The sequence below is a fragment of the Aethalodelphis obliquidens genome, unplaced genomic scaffold (genome assembly GCF_003676395.1).
Source record: "Aethalodelphis obliquidens isolate GAN/ISIS:26980383/991018 unplaced genomic scaffold, ASM367639v1 scaffold9, whole genome shotgun sequence".
Classification (NCBI taxonomy): domain Eukaryota; kingdom Metazoa; phylum Chordata; class Mammalia; order Artiodactyla; family Delphinidae; genus Aethalodelphis; species Aethalodelphis obliquidens.
Genome location: NW_020837953.1, coordinates 20,914,502 through 20,925,788, shown reverse-complemented (window position 1 = coordinate 20,925,788; position 11,287 = coordinate 20,914,502). Strand labels below are relative to the sequence as shown.

Sequence of the window (11,287 nt, the reverse complement as noted above, 5' to 3'; positions counted from 1 at the left end):
CATCTCTTTCCTGAAGATACAACCCCACGCCCCCCAACCCAGCAATCATTCCCAGCTCCCACCCTGGGCTGACAGCACCTGTGTACTAGACTATTTTCACCAGCAGTTCAAGAGAAAATCCACTGTCACTGCACATTGAAGTTAATTTCTGATTACAAGCACAGGAGAAAGTAAAGTGAAAGACTTGATGAAGAAGCAAGATTAATTTTCTGGCATTCAAAGCATGCAGCTGTATAGCTCATGGATCCAAAATTGGAAAGCAGACATTGGAAAGCAAAGCCAGTGCACTTGGAAGATGAACTACCTGGTGGACTTAGGATTTGGGGTTAGAAAGAGCCTTTCAATGGAGCATGCCCAGCACATTTTTAGGCATTTGGTCCATACATGCAGCCTGGCAGCCAAAACAGCAGCCGGCTGGTCCTCGTCTTCTAGCTCCGTCTGCTTCCGTAGCGGTGAAAGAATAAGCCCATTCTTAAACTAGACCAAATCCAGATGTGGAAACTACACTTGTCTCACTCTTGGCAAACCTTGTGTTCTCTGTTTCTGAAGTCAGCACCGAACCAGAATAAGTGCACAGCAGAGACGTGCTCACTGAATTGAAAAAGATCATTAAAAAGGAAGCAGCAGAAACTGCTGACTGTGACAGCTCAGGACTTAGCCTGATAAGAAAAACTGTCATCTGGTAAGTTGGGTGATATTGTCTCTCTTTTTTCTCAGTTCTTTTTTCCCCCTGAAAATTAGCATTTTCTGTATTCATTTAATCATTTTACAAGAAACCAAGTAATATAAAGTATGTTTTAATATCCTCAACTAATAAAGTGATTTTAGCTCTTTTAAAGGGTCCTAAAAATATAGGTATTACATAAATTTCAATTTTTCTTAAAATTCCCCCTGACATGGTTCCTAGACTTCCAAACACTTTTCGTTTCATCCTTCTGCAGCTCTGTGTGGAGCTGAGCAGGAAGATTTAATAGTTCCTCTCAAACTAACCAGCCTCACCGCACCCTCTGCTCACCTGTGCTCAACACCCCTGTCTGAGACCCTGATCACTAACTACCCTACGAGCTGCCGGAGGGCACAGAATGGGTCTTGTAAACTACCATAGCCTTAGCACCTAGAGGTGCCTGGCGCTGAACAGGTGCTCAATAAATGTTAGCTGAAGAAAGGACTGAATGAACACTCCAAAGGCTGGGGCCAGAGGGGCCAGGTAGAGTCGTGGGGGCAGGACACAGACCACCTTTAAGGGATCTGGGTCCTCAGCAAAGGACAGACCCAATTTGGCCCTTTAACCGGGGTCTGTGGGACCACATCCTATAAAGCACAATCCCAGGAAGAACAGAATTTCAAAGCAGAACCCAGCCCCCCTCCTTCACCCTGCACCTTGATGCAAAAACCAACTCCCCTATGCCCAGTGGATGTTGATTCTGGGCCAAGACTGGGGCTGGGGCTAGACCACAGGATACCTGAGGATCTGTCTCTATTCCAGAGTTAGGTGGTCCCTCAAGGATCTTGATTGAGGGGAGCAAGGACTTGGGCAGAGGGGTGGGTGGGCCAGAGAGTGAGGCTGGAGTCCCCCTCCCCCTGGGGAAGGGCCAACCAGAGGTCACTGGGTTGGGAGGTGGCCACGCCCCTCCTGGCCAGGGGCCCTGCCCCTCACCAGCCTCTACTTCTGCATGTCACACTGCAGCAGCAGCACAATAGACGGGTCACTCTTGGCCGCCTCCTTGAACTCCTCCAGTGTAATCTGGTCGTCCTTATCCTGGTCCATCTTCTTGAAGATCTTGTCCACACGCTGCTGGGGCGTGAGCCCATCCTGGTTCATGCGCATCATGATCACGGTGCCCACCATCTTGTAGATAGCCTGGTGGGGCAAGGAGGGAGGTGTGAACACTCACAGTGGGAAGGGAGGGTTGGGGGTGAACGAAAGGGCCTGGGGGTGGGCATGGCGAACAGGGAGATGTGAGGATACTGGAAGGTGACAAATGGTCATTGAGACTGGAGGTTTAATGAGCATCTCACACCAAACATGTCTACTACCCAACTCTTCACCTCCAACCTGCTCGGGCCCCAGCATGCCCTGTCTCGGTGAACAGCAAATTCATTCTTCTAGATGTTCAGACCAAAGACCTTGATGCCATTCTCGACTCTCCTTTTCTCACATCCATATCCAATGTTTCAGCAAATCTTGTCAGCCTTAATTTTGTAATAGGTCCAATAACCAGCCACTGCCTGCTACCTCCACTGCTCCATGGTTGTTGCCTCCGTCCCCTCCTGACCGGCCTGCAGCGGAAGTCTCCAAACTGGTCTCCCTACTTCTGCTGCCCTCCCACCCACTATTCCACACAGAGAATGGAGAGAGCCCTTAAGGGCCTCCCATCTCACTCAGAAGAAAGTCAAGTCTCTACCCCAGACTATGATGCTAAGAGATGGACTCCTGGCTACCTATCTGACCCCCTTCCTACCACTCTCCCCTTGCTGACTTCTCTCCCACCACCCTGGCCTCCTGGCCACTCCTTGAACACTGAAAACACAGTCTAACCTCAGGGTCTTTGCATTTATTGTTCCTGGCACGTGGCAGGCACTGAGTATACATTTGTTGAAATAATAATGAGTTAAGAACTTAGACTCTGGAGTCAGACTCCTTAGACTGGAATCATGAACCGCCATTTGGTTCATCTCCTCATCTGTAAAATGGGATTTCTAACAGTACCTACCCCCTGGAGTTGTTGGGTAAAGCACTATAGCACAAGACCTGCCCCACACTGAGCGCCCAACCAATGCTACCCACTGGATCCTGGGAGGAGGGAGGAGGGGAGTGGTGGGGTGTCCCGAGGTGGCTCCCGAGGCCTGAGTGGAGGGTGGCTGGAGAGGGCGGTGCCAGAGAAGGGCCCCCGCAGCGAAGACAGGTAGCGCGTCACCCCAGCACACCCCGGTCTCTGGGATCCGCCCCAGCGCACCTCGATGATCTCCAGCATCTCGAGGCGCGTGATGCGCCCGTCACCGTCCAGGTCGTACATCTCAAAGGCCCAGTTGAGTTTCTGCTCGAAGGTGCCGCGGGAGGTGACCGAAAGGGCGCAGATGAACTCCCGGAAGTCGATGGTGCCGTCGCCGTTCTTGTCGAAGGTGCGGAAAGCGTGCTGCGCAAACTTGGAGGCGTCGCCGTAGGGGAAGAACTGAGGCGGGGACACTGGAGTTGCGGCACTGCAACAGCCTTGCAGAGTGCCTGGCCCCGCCCCCGCCCGCCCGGCCCGCCCCTCGGGGTGCCTGGCTCCGCCTACCTTGATGTAGAGCTGCTGGAACTCCTCCAGGTTGAGGATGCCGCTGGGGCAGTCCCTCAGGAAGCCCTTGTACCACTGCTTCAGCTCCTGCTCACTGAACTCGGTGTTTTGAACCAGGTCGTCCAGCACCTCTGGGGCCAGCTTGCTGTTGGTCTTCCCCATGGCAGGGCCTGAGGGGACAGGGAGCTCCCTCAGTTTGGCCCAGGGCAAGGCCCTCACCTCAGCAGCCTTCCCCCGGGTCTCTGTAGGACAAGGCTCCCTTTCTCCACCACAGCGCCCTCCCATAATAAACTCCACATCCCCACAGCCAGGACCCCTCCTTCCATAGCAGGGTGGGTCCCCCTCCTCTCACCACCACCCTGGACAACCCCCAACTCCTACAGCTGGGCTGTGTCCTTTCACCACACCTCTTCCCATAGGAGCTCCTACCTCCCCCCCTACCCCTTCCCCTACACACAACTGGGCTGGGGGCTTCCCCTCATTACAGGGCCTCCTCTGTCTACAGCAGGCCCCGCCCCTCTCCTCACAGCAGGGTTCCTCCCCTGGAAACCAGGATCTCTAGCCTTCCAGGTCTCAGCACTCTTCCTTCTCACTGACCAGTCTGCATGCTACAATCTTCATCCTCTCCTCTCCTCTTTACACCTTCCATAGCTCCCTACACCCATAGAACAGAGTCTTAATCCTCCCCTTGCTATTCAGAGCTTTCCGCACTCAGCCCTTACCCACCTCTGCAGGCTCCTCTCCTGCCAGGCAGGTTCCTCACATGCTCCCCCTGCATGTCTCCCAAGTTCTTCCTCAAGGCCTTCCAGGCCACTCCAGCAAGAAACTTCTCTCCCTCCTTCCTCTGTACAAATAGAAGTCCTAGCTGGTAGCACTGATGACGCTGATTGCCTTCTCCTTTTCATTCCTTCATTCATTCCCTGAGCATTTTTTTTTTTGCGGAACGCGGGCCTCTCACTGTTGCGGCCTCTCCCGTTGCGGAGCACAGGCTCCAGACGCGCAGGCTCAGCGGCCATGGCTCACGGGCCTAGCCGCTTGGCGGCATGTGGGATCTTCCCAGACCGGGGCACGAACCCGTGTCCCCTGCCTCGGCAGGCAGACTCTCAACCACTGCGCCATCAGGCAAGCCCAATTCCCTGAGCATTTATTGAGGTTGACTGTGTGCTAGGCCCTGTGCCAGTGATGGGGATAAAGTCGACATGAGCCAACCTTCACTAACTCATAATTGGGTCAAAGAGGTAGACGGCTGACTGTAAAGGGCCTTCAATCCATGCCAAGGAGTTTGGCCTTTACCCGTGGAGGACAGAAGCTCCTGGGGTTTTAAAGCAAGTGTTAAGAGGACCACATTCGTTCCACAAACACTTATAGATTGCTTACGACATGGTGCTGGGGACCCAGAGAGAAGGAATGTGTTTTAGGATTTTTCCTTTGGCTACAGTGTGCAAGATGACCTGGGTGTGGGAAGGAGGGAGAGCAGAGAGGTCCTGCTGCAGAGTTCAGGTGAGAGACAATGACACTAGGGTAGGGGTGGTGGAGGGATGTGGATGGACTGAGAGATGTTAGGAGGGGGCCTTAGCAGGACTTGGGGACTGACTGGATGCGGGGGTGAGAGGGACAGAGGAATTGCAGCCAATGCTCAGATTTGGGGCTGAATAGATAGAGGTGGTGTTGCTGAGAAACAGGTTTGGGGAGAATGAAGAGTCAGTCCCCAGTGCGAACATGAGCCCCTCAAGTAGCCTGTGCCCAAGGCATTTTTTGCAGAGGGAGGTACAGGCCCTCCCCATGAAGCCTGGCTAGAGTGAGGCCCCCACCAGACCCGGAAGGCTGAGTGGACATTCAGGAATGTCCCACTAGAGCCCCAGTTTCCCAGGACATGGCCTGGGAGGTGAATTTGACCTGCCTGGAGTCTCTTTGGAGGGGTGCCAGACTCCAACTGCAGGGTAGCTTGTCATGAAGACACTCTGCAAAAGGAAGCCCTCAGGCTGGCAGAAGGAATTCTACTTCCACAGCCCAGTGCAAGCCAGTGTGGCTTCTAATCCTTACTGCTGGGAGTGCCCTAGGTAACTAGATCTGAGATGGGTCAGGTCCATGCCCCTTCCCTTGCTATGTGACCTCAGTGAGTTACAGGATAGCTCTGGGCCTCAGATTCCTCTACTGGGCCATAAGGCAGATCAAGGAGCAGTAGGGGTAGCAACATCCTCTCCCACTTACCAACCCCAGAGAATGCGGACTCCTATATGCTCCCAGAAGAAGGCGGGGAGGGGGAGGTGTGACATCTTCGGGAACCTAGAACTGTGGGGTCCAAAACGGCTGCCCTGGGGCCAGAGTCAAGGGTACGTGTGGAACACGCATGGGCAGGAGGAGGCAGGCTCCATCTTCAGCTGCCCCCTCCTCCAGCCCAAAGCACACTGAGGGCTCGGGGTATAGTCAAGAAAGCTCAAGAACCCAGGGGTGGAAGCATCTGACGGGGAAGGCAGAGCCTCTCCCTCTGCTCCTGTGGGATGTGCCTGAGTGTCTGCGTAAAGGGCCAGGAGTGGGTGGGAGCACATCAGTGTATGAGACTGCAAATCTGCCAGAGTGCACACGTGTGTGTGTGTGCGCGCGTGAGATGGCGTCTGTGTGACTCTCACTTCCTGCCCCTTTTCTCCTCCTTCCCTGCGCTGCCTTCCTACCATTTTCTGTCTCCTGGGGCCATACCTGTTCTCAGTGCCCATTTGATCCCAGGCCCACCAAGGACTGTGACTCCTCCTTCATCTCTCTTCATTCCTTCTAGTGCTCTTAGGTCAGCAGGCCAAAGCTGGTGATGCCCTTTAAGATCATCCCCTCATTTTAGTGAAAACTGGAACCCAGAGAGAGGAGAAAACTGGCTGAGTTACACCCAGGCTGAATCCATGCCACCTGCCTGGACCACCCTCTCCAAATCATGGCTACTCTTGTCTAGTACAGACTCCTACCTGCCTTCCAGGAAAACCACAGCTCTGATCTCCCCCTTGGCCTCAGTGGGACCATCTTGGTGGCTCCAGGCCACAGTATCTGATACCCAAGAAATACCGACCCTTTGGGGTGGTGCACCAGCGCCTCTGACTCAGCACGTCTACAACCAGACTCACCCTCAACCCGTGATGGTCCTTCTCTCTCCATTGCCCTTCCTTCCTTCCCTCCCTCATCCCAGTGGGGAAATGTGATCATAGTTACCCTTAGTTTCCCCTCTCCCTTTTCCCTAGGTTCAACTTGCTACCAAGTCCTATTGTTACTTCTTTTGAAATGTTCCTGGAACCTTCACCATGTCCTCTCTCCCCACATAGTCAGGGCCAGGGGCACAGCCAAGGGGGCTGAAACCTAGCTGGGGCACTGCTTGCCAAGCTATCCTGTGGGCTCAACTGCCTCGGAGGGGGTGCGTTTCCTTCTAATTCCTCTGTTCCACGAGAATGTCTTTTCTAGTTTTGCCCAGAAGTACAATATAGGCTAGGGGTGGCCATGCCCATGGGCTCCTGAAACTCCAGAATCCGCTAGCATCTGGTGTCAAGGTGTCCACCTGTCTTGCCTCACCTCCCACTGCTCCCCTCACAATTGCATACTTTCAAGTTAGTCTTCTCACAGCCAGAACCTACTTCAACTATTGCTTAGCTGTTTCCATCTTCCTTAATATCCTCTCTTCTCTTCGGGACGGATGCAGCTATAATCAGCCTTCAGGCCTGACTGAAGCCCACTTCCTTATGATCAGCCTCTCCCAGCCTGGAGAGTTGACAGTCAGCGGCATGAACTTGGCATTCTGGGCACGAGGAGAACCTGTGAGCCCATGGAGTTGAGCCCCACAGGTGCGTAGACTTCAGAGCTCTCTGACCCTCACCTGCTGCTCTAGAATTCCACAATGGAGCCTGACTTGGGAGAGACTTTTGCGTTACACTCTCGTCTGAGCCAGAAAAAGTTCTCCAGGACTTTTGCTCCATGGCAAAGAGCTTATTCCCTCCCGATATAACCCAGTCTGTTTGGGAGCAGCTTGGACAGTGAGGAAAGTACTTCTCCCCTTGTTCCTACTTGCCCTCTTGTAGCTGCCCCACACAGGTTGCCACTCTGTCCTCTGTGGCAACACAGAACTGCTCTGCAGAGACCTAAAGGCCACATCTGGAACACAGAGATGTTCAGTGAATGTCCCTTTGTGGATTATATGCAAAGGGCAGAACCCCCTTCTTTCTCCTTGGAATGGCGTCAGGCTGTTTTGTTTATCTGTGTTCTCCTGCCATTGCTCCCACTTAGAGACAATGGAACCCAGACCCTAGGAAAGGAAGAGTTCACCCAAAGTCAAGTAGAACCCATCAGCAGAAAGGCGAAGGCCAGAACCCACTGGGGGCATGTTCTGTTGGAGCTGTGGCCTGGCTGCATGTGGGCAGGCTCCTCTTGAGAGCTGCCCTCCAGCTGTGAAGGAGCTGGCACTGCCCCATACACAAAGCCGCTGCCCTTCTGGGCTCAGAGGCTTCTTTCAGAGCGCAGGACTCAGGGTTGTGGGCTCCAAATGCGGAGATGGCAGGGAGGGTGGGAGGGGCTGAGGGAGGCAATAATCCCACACCCTCACCCAGCTTCAGAGGAGCTGGTGCTGAGACTGTTGCCATGGTGACAACAGCTCCCTGGTCAGGAGATTTTTCTCTTTCCTCTCCTCCCTTTGCTCTTCTCCAAGCAGTGGCCATGGCAGCAAAAGCCAGGTCTTCTCCCTCTCCTTATTAGTGAGACACAGGGAATGATAAACAAAAGGTGGGCCCTGTTGAGCACCTCCACCTTGGAGCTGCCCATGCCATGTGGGCTGATGGTCTAGGAGGGACTCCGAACTGCTGAGGAGGAGCCTGGGCCTGGAGAGTATGTGGGAAGGGGTTGGCCCGTACCCAGGCCTGGGTAAGAAGCAATGTCCTTTTGGTGACGGCTAAAGCCTCCTCTCTGAAATGTCCTAATGGTTCAGGGTAAGAGAGAAAGGGTCCTGTTCTCTCATAATCAACCACAGAACCAGAGTGCGTCAGTGTTGGAAGGCTGTCCAATATCGTCTCATCAAGTCCACTCTCTGTCCTGCCCACCCTGCCCCTGTTCCCCATCTCACGAAGGATCAGAGAGGGAAGTGACTTGGCCAAAGTCAAACAGCAACTGAGGCAAAGGCAAGATTTGAACCCAGCTCTTCTGCCCTCCAGGTTCAGGCTGCCTTAGGGAAGGAGCAGTACAGTCCACACGGATGAGACACAGGAAGATAGGAGAGAGGGAGTGGCTGGGAGCAAGAAGGCCAGAGAGGGTACGAATTAGAAAGATATTTGAGAGGTGGAATGAGAAAACTTGGTGCTTTGGCCGTGAGAAGTCAGGGGAACGGAGGAGGTTGGGACCTTGGCAGTGGTGACTGACAGGTATGGATGGTCTGCTGGGGAATGGTGCCCCTGATTTATCTTGAAGCCAGGTGAAAGAGGCCAAACATGGGGCCTCTGCCTTGCACTGAGACCATGGGCAGGGGGGCCTGTTGAGAGAGGGTCACAAGGAGGAGAACCGGGTGGTGAGCCTCTTCCCACCCCCAGGTATGCTGTGAGCTCTGTCACCTTGAGGGGTGGAGGTGGGGACAGTCTGAGGGGACAGTGTGAAGTGGGAGTGGGCTCTCTTTGGAGGTGGAGGCTGTCTTTTGGGGCAGGGACATTACGATGTGAAGTGCAGTGAGCTGCCGGTGGGGCCGGGTAGGGTGTGGGTAGGGGCTATCTGTGGAGGTGGGAGGTTGCCATGGGGCTGAGCGGACTACCCACCTGCAAAGGAGGGAGGGTGATGGGTTCCTCTCTAGCACCGGCAACACCACTCCCCCGTGTGTGTGTGCGTGTGACTGTGTATTGGGGGCCAGAGCAGTGGTTGCTCGGGGGGTAAGGAGGCAACTCTGCCTCCTTCCCTGGGACCTGTGGGGCGTGGACTGCAGTGGGGGGGTCCCCTGGCCAGGGGCGAGCCCTCCACATGCTGCCGCCTATGCTGGAACCAGGGGTCAGGGAGATGAATCAGAGGGGGCAGGAGACGAGGGAATGGGAATGAAGAGTGGAGGGGGAAGGGACAAGGGCCTCCACCCGGCCCTGCCCACGTTACCTGAGGCCGTTCGCCGGGTCGCTGGATGACTCTGAGCCTCGGCGGGCCGCGGAGACTGAGACTGGCTCGCGGGCCGACGGCCAGGTTCCCCAAGGTCCGCGCCCGAGTCGCCTCCCAGCTCTTGTATCACTATGTGTCTCTCAGAGGCGACACGATTTGCATAAGTCCCGCCTCATCCCGGGCAGATTGGGCGTTGATTGGGTCGGCTGAGGCGGAGTGGCAGGCGGGGTTTCAGGTGGGGACCTGGTGCCCAGTGAGGCCCGGCTGCAGGAGAGCGCTCCGCCCGCCCGCCCTGAGCATCCCAGAGTAGCGAGGAAAGAGCAGAGAGCTGTACCCCCATCTGTACCCCGTCCTGAGGCTCAGACCCCGAGCCATCGTCTGAGGTTAAAAGTGTCCACAATTGAATTGGATTCGCAAAAACAACCGCATGGTTGCTATGGAAACGGAAGAGCCAAAGCTGAGTCTCTAAGCCTTTCCTTCTTGGGCCCCAGCGGGGGTGGGGATGGAAAAGTGGATGAGTCACAAGATGTGTCCCCCCCCACCCCATATCCCACCCAAAATCGGAGGAGGGCAACGAGGAGCTGAGTTGGGGAGGGAAGAGATGAGGTAGTCAGCAGCCCACGCCTTCGCATCATCCCCTCCCCCAACACATCCACTCCCCTCAAGCCATGGCGGGTGGGCGAGGATGGCAAAGTACCCAGCCTCTACCTAGCCCCATGCTAGCCGTGGGCCCCTCACAGCCTCTAATTCCGATCCGTCCCTTCCTTATTTCTCACGGAGTCCCAGAGGCCTCCCGGAATCTCCCCCGGAAGGATCTGCCTACCTCATGAACCCCTCCATTCCCCACCCTCCCGTCTTCCCGTCCCGTAGACGAAGCCTGTCCCCAGCCGCCAGTCTCCGGCCTCTGATGTTGACACAAGCCAGAGGCGGTTTACACTGAGTGGGTCTGGAAGGTTTCAGGGCCCTGGGAACACCGCCTCCCCGCACTTGGGGGTCTCCCCAAAGCCGGGCCCGGCAGCCCCAGCTGCAGTGGCAGCTGAGAGCTCCTGACCCAAGGCAATGAGAAGGAATCGTTTTACTCCAAACTGGGGGCGAAAGGGGAGCAGATAGCCTCGGGTTGGGCCACGTGCGGGGGAGGCACTTCTAGCCATCTGACAAAAGTAGGGCGGGGCATCTGGGGATTGGTTGAATCTGAGCCCGGATGTTGAAGAGCTTGGGGGGGGTGGGGTGGAGGCGGGGCTTCTGCCAATTGAGTGAGTGTTGAGGTGGGCTGGGCAATAGGGGATGCGGACCAGCTTGCCAAGAGGGGAGGCTAGGTTTCTCTGGCTGATCCCAGAAACTTCAGGGCCAGGCTCGCTGGGGAGGAGCCACTAGAGTTCTCTCTTTTTCTTTAGAAATCGTCCCGTTCCCCGTGAAAACTGTTTTGCTGTCCATCCTCCCAGCTTCAGGCTATGTCTTCTCTCTGGGGTCCTAGCAGGATGAGAGCATACCTGGGGCACCAATTAGCAGGCACGTCCCTGGCCCGTTTGTTTGGTGATTTACGAGAGACAGGTGTTTGAAAGTCCTGACTCTGTCATCTTCTGAGCACCTGGCCCTGGGGACCCAGAGACAGGCAAAAGCTCATCCCTGCTCACAGATACCATAATCTAAGGCATGAGGAGGTGGGGAGAGGCAGCATGAGATGCTGGAAGTGGTCTCTGGAACTCTAAAATAAAATCCCATCTTTGCCAGTGACCCCACATGTGACCATGGGCAAGACCCTTCTCTCTCTGTGCCTCCCAGTCTGTAAAATGTGGGAGCTGGTACAGGAGGCCCAGGAGAGCAGGGGACGAGTTTCAACTAGGAGGGTGAAGAAAGATTGTTTGTCACCCTGGACAGAATTATGTGGGCATGAATCTGACTGCTCCACTACACCTGTG

General features: G+C 55.2%; 1 protein-coding gene across 2 annotated transcripts; it reads right to left on the bottom strand.

Moving 5' to 3' along the window:
- Window positions 1–713: 713 nt before the first annotated feature.
- HPCAL4 (hippocalcin like 4) lies at window positions 714–9,737 on the bottom strand. Of its 2 annotated transcripts, XM_027110699.1 has the most exons (4): window positions 9,369–9,737; window positions 3,279–3,448; window positions 2,958–3,173; window positions 714–1,861 (listed from the first exon to the last, which is right to left on the bottom strand). In XM_027110699.1, exons 2-4 carry the CDS (start codon window positions 3,438–3,440, stop codon window positions 1,664–1,666), a joined length of 576 nt encoding a protein of 191 aa, XP_026966500.1. In that variant the 5' UTR covers window positions 3,441–3,448; window positions 9,369–9,737; the 3' UTR covers window positions 714–1,663. The 2 variants fall into 2 exon arrangements, with proteins under 2 accessions (XP_026966500.1, XP_026966501.1); XM_027110700.1 differs by lacking the exons at window positions 2,958–3,173; window positions 9,369–9,737 and having other exon boundaries at window positions 1,664–1,861; window positions 3,279–3,440.
- Window positions 9,738–11,287: the final 1,550 nt, after the last annotated feature.